Source organism: Lissotriton vulgaris, chromosome 9 (assembly GCF_964263255.1).
Source record: "Lissotriton vulgaris chromosome 9, aLisVul1.2, whole genome shotgun sequence".
NCBI classification, from domain to species: Eukaryota; Metazoa; Chordata; class Amphibia; order Caudata; family Salamandridae; genus Lissotriton; species Lissotriton vulgaris.
In genome coordinates this window covers 126,724,770-126,742,938 of record NC_141697.1, presented here as the reverse complement: position 1 = coordinate 126,742,938, position 18,169 = coordinate 126,724,770, and the positions used below count along the sequence as shown (strand labels likewise).

General features: G+C 42.1%; 1 protein-coding gene across 1 annotated transcript in view; it reads left to right on the top strand.

Annotated features, from left to right (window-relative positions):
• Positions 1–18,169, top strand: part of VTI1B (vesicle transport through interaction with t-SNAREs 1B) — a 181,845-nt gene that overhangs the window by 145,899 nt on the left and 17,777 nt on the right. Inside the window, exon 5 of the mRNA XM_086937164.1 lies at positions 5,462–5,523. Coding sequence (XP_086793290.1) covers positions 5,462–5,523 — 62 coding nt within the window. The remainder of the gene's footprint in view (positions 1–5,461; positions 5,524–18,169) is intronic.

Genomic DNA, 18,169 nt, shown 5'->3' with positions numbered 1-18,169 from the left:
CCACACATCACTTCTGCAAGGGAATGTTGTCTGTTCGGAGCTGTGCGACTCCACCTATGGACAGGGAGATGTACTGCTTTAAAGGTCCAGGATCTAGTGTGGAATCTGCAGTTCGTATCCACCAGAATGATCATTACCAAAGGTAAATAACTTGTTCTTCTTGCCCCTATGCCTTACATCTCCCCATGTGCCTCCAGAGTTTCAATTTTCCAGTTAACTTCTCCCCCCCACCTCAGACAGAGCACCAGGGAAGCATATTTCTTACACCTTTAAATATTTATTCATTTAATTGAACATTTTACAGCAGTACCACAAGATGTTAGTACACTTTGCACGCAAGTAGAGAATACAAAAATAAGTTAAATGTCAAAATAAGCAGACATACTTTGAAATTTAAGAGTAAATGATCAAGCTAACTTGTAAGATTCACATTTTTATTTTCAGATAATGTAGTTACCTGAGGGCGAAAATATTGAGTTGATTTCTAGCTGCAGAAATAGAGCATTTCGATTTTTGATTACAGGCCCAGTGAAGAATATTAAAGGCAGAGGATGTTTCCCAAATGGAATGGGTCTTTATTACTGAGTTATCATTGACTTCTGGAGATAGTAACTGAGCCAGGAATGGTGTTTCCGGGTTTCATATCTGTTAAATAAAGCTTTTACATTTGAATCTAATGTTATTTTCAAAGTAATGGAAGCATTTTAAGACTGAGGTCATGTGATCCAATTTTCTCCAGGTAGAGTTCAGGCAAACTGTGCAGTGAAGGACAGCTTTTATTAGGACAAAAAAGACATGAAGGCCACCTGTGAAAATGGCATTTCCTTATTCCTAAATTATATCATCTGGACACGATTTAGAACTGGAAATGTACCGTATTGAGGAGGTTATTTAAAAGCCCTTCCAGCTTGAATTGAAAAGAGTAAGGTAAAAGGAGTATTAAAACTTGGGTGCGGGGAGAATAAACTATCTTTTTTGTGGGGTTGAGCATGAATAGTTTGTTAATCCGTTGCTGGTAATTCAGGATTAACAATTGGAGAATAAGGCTGTCTTTCATGGTTGGTGAACAGGTTTATCTAAAACACTATTGGTTTATTTTAAATATTTCCTCTTATAGCCATAACATAAAACAGCAGTACAAAGACGAAATTTAAAGATGCGGCTTCCGGAAACATGCAAGTAAAATCCAGAAATTATAGCCAAATAACAGTGAGGCGTCCTTGTTAAAATCACAGTAACATTAAAACCACATTAAAATTCATTCTCTAGCATGATTCATTAATAATGCATCAGATAATTTGTCGGTCATTTGCACGAGTAAAATCAATGTACAAATTGGGCCCTGCATTCAGCCTTCTTGTTCCTTTCTCAGGAAAAAAAAAACTAAGCAGATCATGTGTGAGAACCAAGAGTGCAAACTATATCAATATAATCTGTCCTACAGCACAGAAATCGGGTAATCACAAGAGGAAGTTATTCTTAACTTCCTGAAAAGTGGGTAAAGTCAATTCCATCTTGGGCCGGCTGTTTTTGTGCAGAAAATCAGGAAATGTGAAATTGTGTACTTATCACCCCCAAAATTCATGTACAATCTTAAGACGGGTGCAACTCCTTTAGAACGATATCCTGTAGTTGGCCAAAGTCCTAGCCTGACCTTTACCTATAAATATAAGTTACAGTTAATGATATAGCAAGCCTAGGTATGGGACTTGGCCATAGGAAAAATTTGGCAGTTAGAGGATTAATACTGCTGCTAGAGACAGTGAATATTAAATTTCAGCATACCTCTAACAGCTGCAGTGCTCTCACAATTTATTTGACTTGTGTCCAGCCAGAGATGATCCAAGCCTATATCATTAACTATTTTAGTTACATTACCCCTACCTCCCCCAAAGCTATGACCTTTTATGCGTTCTAAACATAATACTTCTATAGCAGATTGCGACTGCACACTGCAGGTGGTATCTGTCTTAAAACAGCTATATCTGACACGGGTCATATACAGAGTTATGTGTATAAGGTGAGTAGCAGAGTCCCTGGAACCATTTTTGACAAAGTTCGCTGGAAATTATTCTCATCTGTTAGCAGGTCCCTGACAGTGTTTTTACACCCGGTGTTTCGGACTGAAAAACACATAAAAAGTAAATTTAAAAAAATGCTAAATCCTCTTTCAAACACATAACATATTGATTAAAAACGAATTGACTAAAAAGCAAAGTAAAAAAAAAAACACACGGCCATTAATTGACATATGGTGGCACAGGGGCAGGAAATGTAAGGGCAGAGCATAAGAAGCAAGGGGGAAAGATACCACCTGGCGCTCGCCAAAAAGAGAAAAGCTTGAGCAGGAACTGATGATTTTTGAAGGGAGCCTCTTAAAACTAAAGTAGATTTGATGTCGTAGGGGGCCCAGAGAGGCTGACTGGGACACCACAATGACAAGAAAACATTTCTATTTAGGTTTAGCCTAGCGACGCAGTACATGCGCTGCTCGCTTGGCAAGATCTATTGTCGATTTTTCGCCGGAAGGGGGACAGGACATGTGCACGCGTACAGACAGGCGATATGCACGTCTCTCATCATTTGAGCATCTTCAATTTCAGACGGATTGTGTTCCTCTTTTGCTTAAACCCTACAGACCAGTGGACAGTACTCCTGTAAAATCCTAGCATTGCCTTGTTTTAGCATAACTGAAGTGTTTTGTGAACTATGAATTGATTTTCTTTACTATGCACAAAGTGTTTGCTTGTTATATTATTTTTAGTGTAACCTCTGCCACCTGGTGGCAGAATGAAAACAAGCCCATCAGCCACTAAGCAGTGTGGGGATGCATTTTTTCAACATCAAATCTTCACACTAATGATTTCACAAGTTCATGCCCTTCTATTTCAGCTCTCAGGACCAATACGGACAGCCGTGACGTAGTGTCACTAGGGATTATGTGCTTCACGTGGGGCATCTTCGGGTTAGATTGAGGTTTTCAGATCACCAAATATTTCAGCTCCTTGACCTTTTTATATATTGAAGTATGACCCTGTCTATTCAGTCTCAAGCACCCCGCCCCTCCCCCACTTCAACCAATGTGATACTTAAGACCTGCTGACCAGAAGTTAATCTGGTGGCTTTGATGTCTCAGCAGTAGTTCAGTAAAGATTGACTCGCTTCATTATTAGTCCTGGATTTCTCCTTTGGCCTAAACTACCACAGGTGTGCTGTAAGTTGAGATCTTAAAATGTACTCGCACTCCTTTTCCTACAGACCGATTGAAACTACGACATGATGCTGTGAAATTCATCCATAGTAGTAAAGTCTACCTCATCGGCTACAGATGGAGGAACAGTGCCACTTAATGTTCCCTCTTATTATTTTTCTATATATGTGGCAATAGTATGTTTGTGTGCAAAATTTTCACCACTGTGCAGAATCAAGAGTAGCTATGAGCTGCCACACGTGAGGGGTGTTTTGCTGTTCACCCTATGTGGGAAGGGTATGTCCAGATGTGGGTCCCGTGCTCACTAAGCCACTGGAGTCAAGCTATCCTGGCTGAAGACGGCTGATAGCCAGAAACCGGTCCTAGGATGCTTGATTCCAGTCCTTGGAAGACATGGCTTGCCAGTTTGGGCTGATCTGTTCACATGAGGCATAGGGTCAAGACTGATTTGCATATGGCCATGTCTGAACTGCAGTGGCTTGGTGAGCAAAATAACAATTGATTAAACCCAGATCTGTGACTGGGGTGAATGTTTTACCCTTGTACAACATTCCGTCCATCATCTTGTGTGTTTTACATGTGAGGGGTGCTCTCTGCAGAGATAGGTGGATAGGTACCAGAGATAGGTGGTTGACATGGCCTCGTGAAGATGATTCTCAAAAAACCGAACATCATTCATTGAGTGATTGATGTGCTATGCAGCAGCCTGTCTGTGTATATGTGAATTTTATTTCCATCCCAAGCACCATATGGATACAAATGCAACAATTCATGGACAAGTGATTTTGTCAGAATTGTTCCTGGGCTGAAAGCTGGCAAAGGAGATCACACGTGGCAAATGTAGCAGGAACTCTGCACCTCCGCTCTTCATCCACTGCTTGTCACTTGATAAGAGAAACGAGCATTTGCAATGCAATAGGTATCGCATTTACGCGAGTTTGAGCTATTGACATTACAAATAATAATGCCTTTTTTTTGTTTTTGTTTTAAAAACATAAATAAAAGGCATTATTTACAATGTCAATAGCTGAAACTCTCGTAACTGCGAGACCTATTGCATTGCAAATGCTTGTTTTTAAACTGCTGTACGGGGGTAATGGGACAGATTGAGGACATGGGCAAGGTGATTGGAAGGGGTAGTTTAAGAAGTAAGGGGAAAGGAGCCACAGTAAGCTCCCCTCAAACAGGAGGCTAAAGGATTTTTTTGTCAGTAGGGTGTCTAGGCAGTATATGGGACGGTTACGTTGATTTATCAACTGGGATTGTTTGTCTATGGTAACATGGCAGAAGGAAAATCGCATGTTTGTGGCTTTCGTGTAGGTTTGGACATTGTGTTTTTTGTGAGGGTGTGATATTTAGCCCAAATGGTTTCGATTTTATTGGATACAATTTGTTGCATTTAGCTACTGATAGGGCAGATAGAGTTGGTGCAAGTGTTGAAGTTTGTATAAACGTGTTTGAATATGATGCTGTGGTATTAGTAGAGGAGGAGATTTGTTTTTTTAATTAAATTAGCTTTGGCCTTTGTGGGACCTAGTTTTATTCATGCATGAAAGATTTAGGTTCGGAAAGGGCAATAAATAATTTTGAGTTAGGTTATCATTTTTCTGAAAAAATCAATGCTATTGCGCACCCCCATCCTGTAATCTTATTGCATTCTAGGAATGCTTGTTTTTTCGAGATGGCAAGTGACTTATCCCTCGATTCACTGCCTTGAATCATTTTCCTAAGTCCAGTAAATACTGAAAAACGGTGGTTGCTTCCTTGTAGTGAGCTACAGCTCTTCCCCTTCAAGGCTATTTCCCTTGGATCTCTTGCTTTCCCACCAGACATAAATTGTTAGATTCTCATATTTCATATTGGGTCTTTATTGGTTCAGTGCTCTATAAACCTGTTTGCTTAGTAGAGTATACCTAAGCCTAGCAGGGACGCTCTGCACTCAGTACTTGTCATCCAGGCCACTCTGTGTTGGTTGTAAAAAACAAAAAAGGTTGTATGCTAGTTTCTCAGAATCTGGAAGGGCGCAGGAACTACACAGGATCTGTGATGTGACTCTGGCAGATGTGGCCAGCCATTGGAAGTGCAGGGGTTGTGTCATGGTCTGGCAGCTGGTAGAGATTGTTGCTTCGGGACTCTTTGAAAGTCACCTTGGTAGGGACTCAGTTGTGCTGGTTCAACTTTTAAATGTTTTGATACAGGCCGTCAGCACCCATGCAAGATGTAACTAACTCTACTTTTATGTTTTTCCAGTTAATAAACACAAGTGAAAATTTAAGCAAGAGTCGAAAGATCCTCCGTTCCATGTCTAGAAAGTAAGTTTGTAACGCTCTTCCATTTTTTATTTATTTTTTATAAATATTATTTTAAAATTCATTTTTAAGCCTGTTACATGCATGACAATGGTGTTTCATGTTTTTCTCTCCAGCTGTTTTAAACCAATATGCCTAGTTATATTCCATGGCCTCAGTTTTGAAGATGGGTGTGGGAGGGGAGTGGTGGGTGTACACATGGTATGTTTACGGGCATGGGATTAATGGAGTTGTGTTGGCAAATACCAGTTGTGTAATGATACCTAATCCTAAATCAGGCAACCCATTTTAATTTACATGCGAACCAAACTAAGGAACTCTCCTCCTTAGGAAAGTATGTGAATACAGACAACAAGTGCTAAAGCATTAACAAGGCCAGTGAAATTAACCAAAGCAGGTAATGTAGCACAATCTACGCAATGACCACTACACATGCAGTATTGCATAAAATCCACACAATCAGGAAAGATACCTGCAAACTGTGCAGCAAACCAGAAATGAGCAGTGGGCAACTGTGTACCAATCCAGAACGTAACAAACATCAAAGTGATACTCTATACAGATCCATGTAAGGATATGGCTGTCCACTTTCCATAACTAAACCATACGTTATTCTATTGTAACCTTGCTCTTCACTATCCAAAACAACAATATGTACTGTCCAGAGACCACTATCAGTCCGTTTAGCAAGAATGCCTGAACTTGTAAGCTGTGCTCAGATTCCAGTAGTGCTCTTGGATAACAATTGTAGACATACAGATGCATAAAATAAAGTATAGACCACAGTTTCTTGTAACCTACAATGTTCTGCGTCATGCTAAGCTTCTGAGCACTCCAGTAGAACCGAAAGGTGTGATGTTCAAATGCTCTGGCACAGCATATCTTGCCTGTAAGCCTTTGTAGCCCTCCCTCTGAGTAGCAATATGTAATTGTGGAATTCAGTGACCACTTCAAAACCTAGCTCTAGTCAATGTGAAGTTGCTGAAGCGTAATTTCTATATTTTAACATGAATTCCTACTTTCGTAGTAAGACACTCTTATAATTCATAGGCAATTATTTAATTCTGATATCATGAATATTTTAATATTAGAAAATCTTGAACAGTCTTCATTTATTCTACTTTTACTTTAAGTATTAATCAGCTCATGTTAGCTTTTAATCATAAGCCAGTAGTAGCATGGTCTTATTCATTTAAGCGATATAAAGTAACAACCAGACCATTCAAGGTCAGCCTGCTCTCCCCAGTGGTATTGTGAGGCTGAATTCAGGACACTGTGACCATGATAGTCCTGCCTGTGATTGATGCATTACAAGTGACGAGCCACTATTAAGCCAGACTCGGCTAACCAATAGCCCCTGACAGCGCATCAGAGGTGTATTCCAGACAGATAAATTGACTTGATACCGCTGCGCCACAAAAGTTTGCCAGCTTTAAAGGTGGTCCAGAGAAAGGCCTTAGAAAGCATGCACGTGTAGGTATGTTTCAGGTCCCGGGAAAGGAACCGTCAACAGTCAAACAATTAATGTTGCACTAATACCACAACATTGTTTGTTATATCTTCTGCTATCACTCCTGTGTCAGCAAGGTGAAGTGACCCTTGCTAGAAATTGGGATACTGGTTGGCTGGAGTGTCAGCCCTGGTCAAGCAGTAACCACAATTCTAGTCAGCACACCAAAACCCCTAATTAACCTGTGCTCAACCACCTGCCATAGAGCAGTCCGGCTTAACTCCGAGGCAATGTGTGAAGTATTTGTACAACAATCCAAATTGTAAAACAGTATAAACACCACACAAAGATCTCACAAGAAAGTTAGAAAAATAGAGCAAAATGTAGTAAATAAAGAAAAAATGACAAATTCAATTTGTAGAAATGCAGTTATGATTTTGTTAAAGACTCAACTATAAAATATAGTCTAAAAGCATAAAGCGCCATCTGTGGATAACATGCTGGACCAGGTGAAAGTTAAAAGTTCAGGCTGACTGCGTCGGAGCGCGGGGCTGATACAATCCCAGATTAGTCCTGCTGAAGTTTTACCTTCTCAAGTTTTGTGGCAAAAGTCCAGTTCGCGTTGGAAAGGATCGCCGTGACCAGTGGGTGGTGTGGTGTGGTGAGAAGAGCAGGCTCGGTGTTGCAGACAGGCAGGCTGGAGCTTCACATTGGCGGTCCTCCCCGAGGTGTAGATTTTGCTGTGAGAAGAGATGGGGCTGGCGGCGTTTGTGCTGATTTTTGGTATAAGTGGCACAATTCTGATGCGAATGGGCTGTTTGCAGTTGCAAAGAGCCCAAAAGGTTAATTTCAAGAGCTCGAGAGCCACACCAGGGGCCCAGCACCTACCCCACCACTTGGGATGGTGGAGGCTTCAGGAAATTGCAGAAAATTGATCCACTGACGTAGGTCTGGAGGCCATCGGATTAGCCCTTGGAGTCACTCTGGGGTCCTAGATTCAAGGTGAAGTTGCAGGTACAGTTCTTCTTTGCCAAGCAAGAGGACCGCAAGTCGGCACAGCAGGGCAGCAGTTCATTCAGAGCAGTTATCCAGCAAAGTAGCAGTTCTTGTAGCAGCACAGCAGTCCTTCTTCCTGGCAGAGTGCCCAAAGTGTACTGAAGTGGTGATGTCTTAGGTCCCTCTTTTATATACAGTTGTGTCTTTGAAGTGGGGAGAAGTTTCTGGAGGCATGTCTTTGAAGTGCACAGATGCCCTGCCTTCCCTAACCTGGCTCCAGACTAACTACTGGGGGTATGCAGCCCTTTGTGTGGAGACAGGACACAGCCTATTCAGGTGTAAGTGACACTGAAACTAGCTCCTCCCTCCCATCCTGCCAATGGTGGCCCTTCCAGTCGCACCTAAGCTCCCATTGCGTGTGGCTGTGTAGGAGGAATATGCAAAGTCCAACTACACCCTGTCTGGAACAGAGGCCGGCTGCAGGCACTAAATGGGTAAAGCACGAAAATGCCATTCTTCTAGAAGTGGCATTATTGAGACTTTTATTTAAAATCTGACTGCACCTTAAGTTAGGATTTTAAATTTGGATTCCAGAGACACCAAACATGAACTACTTCTCTCTTCCCTATTGGCAGTTACACTTCTAAAATGTGATAAGGCAAATCCAATGTTATCATGTGGGAAAGGCAGACCTTGTAGTAGTGAAAAACAAATGGAAGTGCATGTTCAGCTTTTTGAATAATTGCAGCCTGCCCTGGGGGCTGTCCAGGGCCACCCTTGGGGTGACCTATATGTATTAAGAAGGGAGGTTTGGGCCTGCTGAAAGGTTTATTTTGCCGGGTTGAAATAGTAGTTTAAACTGCACACACAGGCTCTATAATGGCAGTCCTGAGATGCATTAAAAGTCTGCTTAAGTGGGTGGCACAATCTGTGCTTTAGATCCACAACTTTTTAAAGTAAAGGAGCTAGGTCCTTGAAGTGTGGGAATGGCTGAACCTTATATATACGTTTATAGAAAAAATATGCCAACCCACTTTGTTTGGTTTGCTCTAAATTAGTAGCAACAGATCGATATGAATTTTGATCTGTTAGGTATATTTATTTTTACCTTCTCTTTAGATACTCTTTTTTGAAAAAATCATTGGTTTCTATGTCAGAAAAAACAACACAACGTATATAACAAATATATACAACAACTTATACACAACATTTACCAAAAAACATTATTACATACATATATACATTCACTATGCACTATACTTTCATTATACACAACATAGCTTATGCAAATCTATTTTAGACTGTTCCAAAGGCAAATATCAGCTCCTTGCCTCGTTAACCATCAGTGATTTACAATTAGAGGAACAGTAGTGAACAAAGTCACGATCAACCGGAGATAACACACAATATCAATTCTGTGAGTCAATAGTTGTAATTATTTTTAAATTTTATCTCCGTTCTGCCGACGCGTTTCGAACACCACACAACAGTTATGGGTTCTCCTCAGGGCCTTGTCACTTCTATCTTTCATCTTCGATCTTTTATCTTTGCCTTTGGAACAGTCTAAAATAGATTTGCATAAGCTATGTTGTGTATAATGAAAGTATAGTGCATAGTGAATGTATATATGTATGTAATAATGTTTTTTGGTAAATGTTGTGTATAAGTTGTTGTATATATTTGTTATATATGTTGTGTTGTTTTTTCTGACATAGAAACCAATGATTTTTTCAAAAAAGAGTATCTAAAGAGAAGGTAAAAATAAATATACCGAACACATCAAAATTCATATTGATCTGTTGCTAATAATTTAGAGCAAACCAAACAAAGTGGGTTGGCATATTTTTTCTATAAACTTAGATCCACTACTGGCATTCATTTACACGCCCTGTGCACATGTAGTGCCACTCTACTAGGAAGTTATGAGTAAATTAAACATGCCAGTTGGGTATAAGCCAATTCTACCATGTTTAGAGTAGAGAGCACAAGCACTTTTGCACTAGTTGGCAGTGGTAAAATGCAGAGACCTAAAGCCATCAAAACGAATTCAGCAAAATGTAGGAGTAGAACGGAAAAATGTTTGGCGATGACTTTGCAGAAAGTTCCAGGTTCAATAAACCTGAACTCTCAACACATTGTCCCCACACATATGCCATAGTACAGCAGTAAGCATTATCAACATCCTACCCATGACCAGTTTCATACCGACTCCCCACACTGAAACTATGCTCCGTTTTTGAGCAGCCTTGTGTACAGACACTTGTATGTGAAAGTACTCTTCAAACAAAAAAACAACAAAAGCAGACAGAAACGACAGAATCCTCAATGAAGGTTGTTTTTATCCCTGGTCTGTTTTGATGCCAAATACGTTCAAAGACTCTTTGAAAGAATAATGCCATAGTAAGAGCTGTTGGCCAAATTTTCAGATTCTAGCTAGTATCTATGTATGTAAAAAGATGTTTGTAGAACTTGAGTAGAAGCAGAGCAGTGATCCTAAAACAAATACTCTGTTTATAAATAAAATTATAAATGACATGCTACTGTTACTATTAATACCTGCACTTTGTGCTGGGTAGAGAGTTTACTCGGGTAAAAAAAAATTGTAAATTGTAAATTGATACTTGTATAGCGCACTACTCACCCGCAAGGGTCTCAAGGCGCTTGTACGAATACCGCTGTGGAACCCATCCTGACTTTCCCTGTGAGGTGTCCACTCCTGGGCACCCCCAAGGTGGAGGCCAGGCATCCTTAGTGTTGTGAGGGCCGTTGTGGAGATTAAGCAAGCTATTGCCCAGAGTTGCAGAGTGGGACTCCATGATTGGAATAGGCACCGAGGCGAGAATTATCGGGTCCGTGGAATTTTTTGAGCCCAAGACCCGCCGAGGCGGGGAATTGAACCCTGGTAAGACCTCTCCATCAGGTTCTGCCGCTCTATCCATAGCCCAAGCAGCCCGAACATCACATCTGTGGAAAGGATCCAGAGGTCCAGTTTTAGAAGAGAGGATTTGGAATGCTTTTGGAATTGAAATATTTTGTTGAGATAAACGATTGCTCCTAGTTCTGCAATATGGTGAGAACTGGTTGAATGCTATCTTTTCAGGAGACCAAGTTATGAAGATGATGAATAGATCTTAGTGAAAGAGTTCGAGCTAGTGTAGCAGTTGAAGTCGAGAGCCCTCATAAACAGAAACGGGCAGGAACCAGAGAAAGGCAAAGCTTCCTGGGGCATATTAGAGGATTGTAAAGCCATGTGAAGTTAAAGGAATTGGGCAATATGTGCTTGTTAAAGAGTAGCTGATAATTGATTTTCTACGTGTGAGATGGAAGGAACCGGATATCCCTCATGAAGTGCAGTTAAAGTGTGTTGAATCTGTGTTCTGGCTGGCCCTTTGTTTTCCACTGCAAGGAGCCTGTGTCAAGAGTCACCTAACAAGTTCTCTTTGTAATTGAGTCATGACGCCCACCAACAAAACTCTGTCTCCTTTGGGCACACCCTATTTGATATTCCTTTTCACATAGAAGTCCTCCACCCTCATGATGAGGCCATGACAGTACTAACATTTATTGACAACTGAATATAGTACTGGGCTATTAACCTTTTTACCTGAACCCCAAAGGGGACATTGAGTTTATGTAGTATGTCATGACTAGGCCCCATCATTTTCTTCTTGCTAAGTTCATGTAGTACTACACAACTCTTACAGAGAAGATGGGTTTACTTACCTATCACTTTACACTGTGCTTTTGGTTACTTAGAGTTGTGTGTTTGGAAGATGTACACAAACTGGGAGTGACAGTTTCCCTTGAAACTGGCTGCGCTGTTGACGTGGCCTATGTATTTATTGTGAATGGTTTCAGAGTAGCCTAGATCTACATTCAGAAACTAGTGTTAATTCTGTAAAACTTAATTAAGTTACTTAGCATACATGTTTTTAAATAAAAGATTAACACTATCTGGACATTATGTGTATTGTGTGTGATGAAGGTGATGACCTGGTTTAGATGTTCTACCCATCAACACCTTCCATCCCTTAACAGTTGGACCTAATCGGAGTAATAATAGGATCCTATTGTTAGGTCTTGCTTAAGACCGCACATATACTGTTTCATGCAAGACCTTTTGTTAGCTTACAAGGTGGCTTAGAGACCGCCCATTTCTTGCCATTGGTTGGCTTTATTGTCACTCTTAATTGCTTGCTTGTTCATTAGCTTCATAGGCTTCCATCATCTTCATGTGTTTGTCCTTCCCCTGGAGATTGCGCACATTACTGTGTTCTTTCACAGCTTGATTTTTTTAGGTGCTGATTTGTTGTTTAAGCACTTCATGAGAGTGCATGTGTTTTTAAGCTGCTTTTCTTGTGTACTTTTCGCCATCTCTCCGCTCCTCCCCACCCTATGGTGTCCATGTACTTGCCTCAGTCACCTGTCCACCCTCCATTGTTCATGTGCTTCCCTTGGTCCTCATGCCCACCCTCCTATGTCTGTGTGCTTCTCCCACCCTTCCCACTCACTCTCTGTTGGCTGTCTGCTTGCCTCTGACTTGTCTATGTGCTTCCCTCACACTCCTGCCCACCCTCAGTTGTCTATGTACTTTCCCCGCTCCCCTCAGTTATCCATGTGTGTGCTCCCAGCATCTGCCACTCACCCTTTGGTGTCTGTGTGGCTGCCCAGCTCTTCCCACCCACTCTCCTTGGTCTGGTTACTTGTCCTCACCCCACCCCTCCCGCTCACTCCATTGTCCGTGTGCTCCCCTCAGTTCTTCCTGCTCAGCCTTTATTGTCCGTGTGCTCCTCATCCCCTGGTACCTGTCGTCAACTCCCACGTCCCTTTCTACCTCTCTCTCACTTTCTCTGTGTTGCCTCGCCCTTCAACTCATTTCCCCGTTTGTTGGGAAAAAAACAGACGAGGGAGTGGGTTGGGGGACGAGTCAACACGGACAGACGGAGAGAGGAGAGAAAGACATGGGTAGAAGAGAGGACAGGCCAGAAGGGGTTGGGAGCAAAGGCTAAAAAAAGAATATTCTTTTTTTTTTTTAAACAGCCGTGATGCAGCCAGCTTTAATGCAGACTCTTTCGGTTAAAAAAAGTGTATACGTGCTGTCTGATCCATACGGATTTTTTTTCTTCTCAATCTTAGCAATGCTGCACAGCAGACATGCTGTACATCGTCGCTATAAAATATTGGCACAGCCAATAGCTCTCCTAGGCGAGACCTGTTGGCTTTGCCAAAGTTTGATAATAACGAGTTTTCATTAATATCATTTGAATAATTTCGTTTTGACCAGATACAGATTTCGTTTTTCTATATTTTGTATACGTGCTTTACAGCGTTGCTGCATTTCTATATTGTTTTTTGGCAGGGTGAGGCTTATACGCCGCCAATCCTTTTTTCTTTCCTTAATTTAAAATGTGCACTAAACTCTTGTTACTTTTTGACCTAGTCCATTTTTCTTAATTGCCTCACTTTTCTTCACAATGGTTCTTCTCTTCAAATGTATTTTTCTTTTTTTTCACTTGTCACTATACTAGAGCATGAGGTAACTGATGCAGGAGGCTGTTTTATAGAGCAAATACTTAACTGACGAGCACTAATAATATACGTTGTTGTAAGTCTTCTACATATCTCTAGAAAGACATTCCACCATAGAATCTTTACTGGTATTCCTGAACACTGATTATGCCTGCTTATGTGTGGGATCCTGTTCAGCTTGCAGGATAAAATGTCTTTTTTTCTGTTTCATAAAATATTTTACTTTAGCAATAAAGAGTAGAGTTTCACATTCCTAATGCTTCTTTATTCAAACTGAAAAGATGACATAGTGGGCAGATATTCAATACAGCCTTACTGAGAGAAAACCTGCAGTCTACGTTCACGCTAACACTCTGGGCCTTATTACGAGTTACTCCAGTAGAACGTGGACCTTGTGAACTTGCATGGGGTGAACGGGTTGAGCCTTAGAGTGGGGCTTTGGACCACGTAGACGGTCTAAAATGTCAATTCTAGTCTCCTCCACGGCAAGAACAAATTCATGTGGGCCCGCCTCCCATGTTGCAATTGGTTTTAAATGGAGCCCAGCTCTGCAGAACATTCACTTTGCCAAGTATGCTTTGTACAATAGTCTTTGCATCCCTAAACAAGTCCTTAATGTTTGGCTTCAGCCACGCCCCCTTCCTGTAAAGGCCCACCAACAGAAGGGCTTTATTAGTGCCCTGCATGGCGCCAGTGCAGCAAGCCCAGAGTCTCAGCCCGACCGGGCGGCAGTAGTAGTAAGAGGCGTCACAGCAGCACTAGTTTAACCTGCATGTAGGTAAGAACATGTACAAGTTATTTGTATCCCCATTACAGTCGCTATTGCTTTAAGAGGAATAACGTCTCTGCTAGTGTTGAGCAAGGCAACTCACCAGTAGGGATAGATGGGGCATGGTTGGTCCTAAGAGCTAACCAAAAGACGAGATCTCCACACATTCGGCATTTTAATTACACAAGCATAGGGTATAACAAACCTGAAAGACTTTTTAGATCAAAAACCTGTTTGAGTAAAGCATTGAAGTATTTCAAAATAGCGCATACGATCATTTCACTACAGTGAGTGATTGTTGTTCAGGGTTGTACTAACAGTAGTGCTGTAGGTGCAGTTGCACCAGTGGCCAGGGTTGTAAGGGTCCCTCTCAAACCCAACTTTGACAGACTTTAAATACTAGGTATGTGATGAGTTTTCTCGTTGGCATCAAGGCCCATAACAACCTTGCTTTTCCACTGCAATTATTAATAGTGAAAGTGTCTAAACCTGAACTTTCAAATGTTTGAGAGCTCATTCTTCCTGGTCGTGGTGCTGATGCCTTGGCCTAAGACATAATGCAAAAGGATACCCCCCTCCCAGCAAAATGTGTTGAGGGCCTCTCTAGGCTTCCATCTATTACAGATGCCGACATGCTTTAGACTGAATGAGGATCCCCTGAAGAGTGGGTGCCGCTTGCACCTTGTCCACGAGTAAAAAAAGACAAGTCCATAGCAATGGGCTTTTGTTATAAGGGTAATGTTGCTATAAATGGAGAAATATAGAAAACTGAAATATACTACTTCATGGTGCTCTTTGATGAAGGTCATTGGGACACAGTGAAGTTATTTGACAGAGATGGTAACTTACCTGTTAAGGCGAAGCCTAGGCAGCTATCAAGCTTGCTGCACAAGAAGCCCATCAGGACTGCTTTTAAAGAAGGCTAAACAAAAGTGGCCTTTGTTAAAACTTATAAAAGCACCAGCTACATTTTCACATGGTCACATTCATGTTTTTAATACCACATGAATACACTCCACATAAAACCACTCTGTCACATAGCAAAAAAAACACATAAATACACACTACACAATTCCATTCCACTTAATTCAACTCAACGCCACCGTTCCACGCCACACAGTTCAGCTCCAGACATTTCCATTCCACCCCACATAATTCGACACCAAACCACATCATTCAACTAGACACATTTACACAGCACATCACATGCATCCAATCTACACCACAACATTCCATATCATGCAACAAAATTCAACAGCACACCACATTAACTCCACTACGTACCATTCCACAACATAAAATACAATTCCACATAATTATACTCCATGACACACAATCCCACTCCACATAATTCCAGTACACTCAATACCACATAATTACTATCCACATAATTACACTGCACACCATACCGCATAATTTCACGTCAGAAATCCACTCCACACCCCACAATTCCATGGCTCAAACTTTCACAACTAACAATTTCAATCAAACCCACATAATTCTACGCCACACCACATACCTCCACTCCATAGCACGTGGGTAAAAGACATTGTCATTTACAGTGCCAGTAGTTCTAACTATCACAAAGCTAGAACTATTGTCTTTGCCACTGCTTGTTTCTTAGGTCTGGTTAAAGAGGGATTTGCCAAACTTCTGGCCTCCAGAGGAAGTTGGGTGACTTTCTTTAGCCCCAAAATGGCGCACAGTGACAGGCAATTCTGTAAACTTCTTTCCTTATGGAAATCTGGCAGTCCTGGGCTGCCAGATCAGAGCCCTTCCATTCAGTGAGGCCCTCACTGACACTTTCTTGTCCATCCGTGAATAGACACAGTTCTTGGCAAACCTCTTTATATGCCCTCCTCCTGAAAGCCTGGTGGTACACGCTAAAGCCAGCAGGTGAACCCAAACTGATTCCTGAGAACCACCCCCCAATAGGAATTCCAAAGATTGAGGTGTTCAGAAAACAACTTTCTCTTCGGCCAACCTAGCATTGAAGTTAGTCATTGCTGTTTGTTCATTGGACAGATATACCCATGTCCTCCTTAATCAGGCCTACAAGATATTCCTTGCAGACCCGGAAGACCTTGGGGCATCACAGGCTCAAACCATTCAGAATTGTCAGGCTGTGGTCAGATACGTAATTTGTGTCAGCCTTGGCACTATTGACTATCTGGAAAGGGTAGTTGGTACTAGTGTGGTACTGCTGCTGCCATGTGTGGATGCTCTCCAAGGGATTCTCTGGAGACATACAGGCCTCTCATGAATATATAAAACTGTTCGGCAAAAGAAGTAGATTGCGCTTTGATGCATTTCAAGGTGGGCAGGTGCAAGAAACGTTCACTGGGTTTTTGGAACACTGATAAGTAGGTCCCTCACCAGTTTTGTAAATTCAGAGGCTATTCTTCAGAGCTGATGTATAGGCACGGTCAATCTCCCCATATCTCTGCTGCAATCACCCCAGTCTGTTGGAGGCCAGTGATGTGGATTGTGCAGGCCATCAATGGCACTAGTTTTCCCAGTCTATTCCTTCTTTGGCAATAGCCAACAAGCTGCTTTAGCTTGCCATTAGTGGTGCGCAACTACCATGTGGGAGGCAAGATCCAGTCCTTTCTCCTGGGGTGGCGATCCATCACATCTGACAGATGGGTCCAATTTTTGAAATTCAATTTTTATTGCAGAATCAGAAATGTACAGCATGCGTGCAATCTTGCGCGTCTCCGCTTATCACCCACCCCCTATAGTTACTTCAACATCACACAGCCATTCAGCCCACATCCCGGAGACAGTGCAGCGAGAATTAAGGATCCGGGAGCAAGCCAGGTGATAAGACAATAACGTTAACAGTAATTCGACATCAGTTTATGCGGGCTTGTTGAATGGATCTGCTTTTTTGAACCTACCTCCCCCCCCCCCAAACACCCAACCAACAACACGCCCCCCGGTTAGCATTGAGGAATAATGAACAAGGCCAGCGCCCTCACTCTACCCAAGGAAACTGGACCAAATAGACCCATCCACCTGCCGCGATCTGCCGTCCACTCACATAATAAACATCCTCATGCCTCTCTCGGGGGCCCCCCCAACCTCCCGCCCACCACCCACTCCCTGAATTGTCACTATGACAGATGGGTCCATCACATCTGACAGCATGGCAATGCCTTACCCTGTCTTTATGCTCCACTGAATCGGAGTCTGAAATAATAGAAAGTTGCTACTCTTGTTAGTTCCTTGTGCTGATAATGGATGGGGTGTCCTTTGGCCCCTCATGGTTCTCTGCCTCTGAATGCCTGCCTGTGGAGCGATATGTTCAAAATGCTCGCTGGATGTTGTCCTTTGACCTATAGGACACTCATTTTCATACATCCGCCCTCCAGTCCCATAGACTTTACCTGTAGGTCGAGAGCATATTCAGTTTGCCATGCTCCATTTCGGCCTTACCAGTGCCCCTTCTTTGTTCATGAAAGTGATGCTGATAGTCGCCGCCCATCTTTGGTTGTCAGGAATACCAGTTTTCCCCTAACTCGAATACTGGCTGTTGGAAGCGGGCTCGCCACAGTCAGGTGGATCATTTGCAGACAGTGGCGAACCTCCTGACATCGTTGAGGTTCATAATCAATGATCCAAGTTTGCACCTCACTCCTTAGGCAAGCTTCCTTTCATTCGAGCTGTCCTGGATACAGTATGGTATAGGGCCTTCCCTCTGTCACAATTCAGGTTATGATCCTGATATTTCAGTCTCTTCTTGAATCTTAGTGAGAGCAGCTATCGGGCTATTTGGCCATTTCGCCTCCTACATTTCTTGTCTCAAATGCCAGGTGGCATTGGTGGACTCTGCAATGGAATCTGATGTTCCAGTGGACCCAGCACCAAGGAAACCTGTGAGATGCCATTCCAATTTCGGAGGA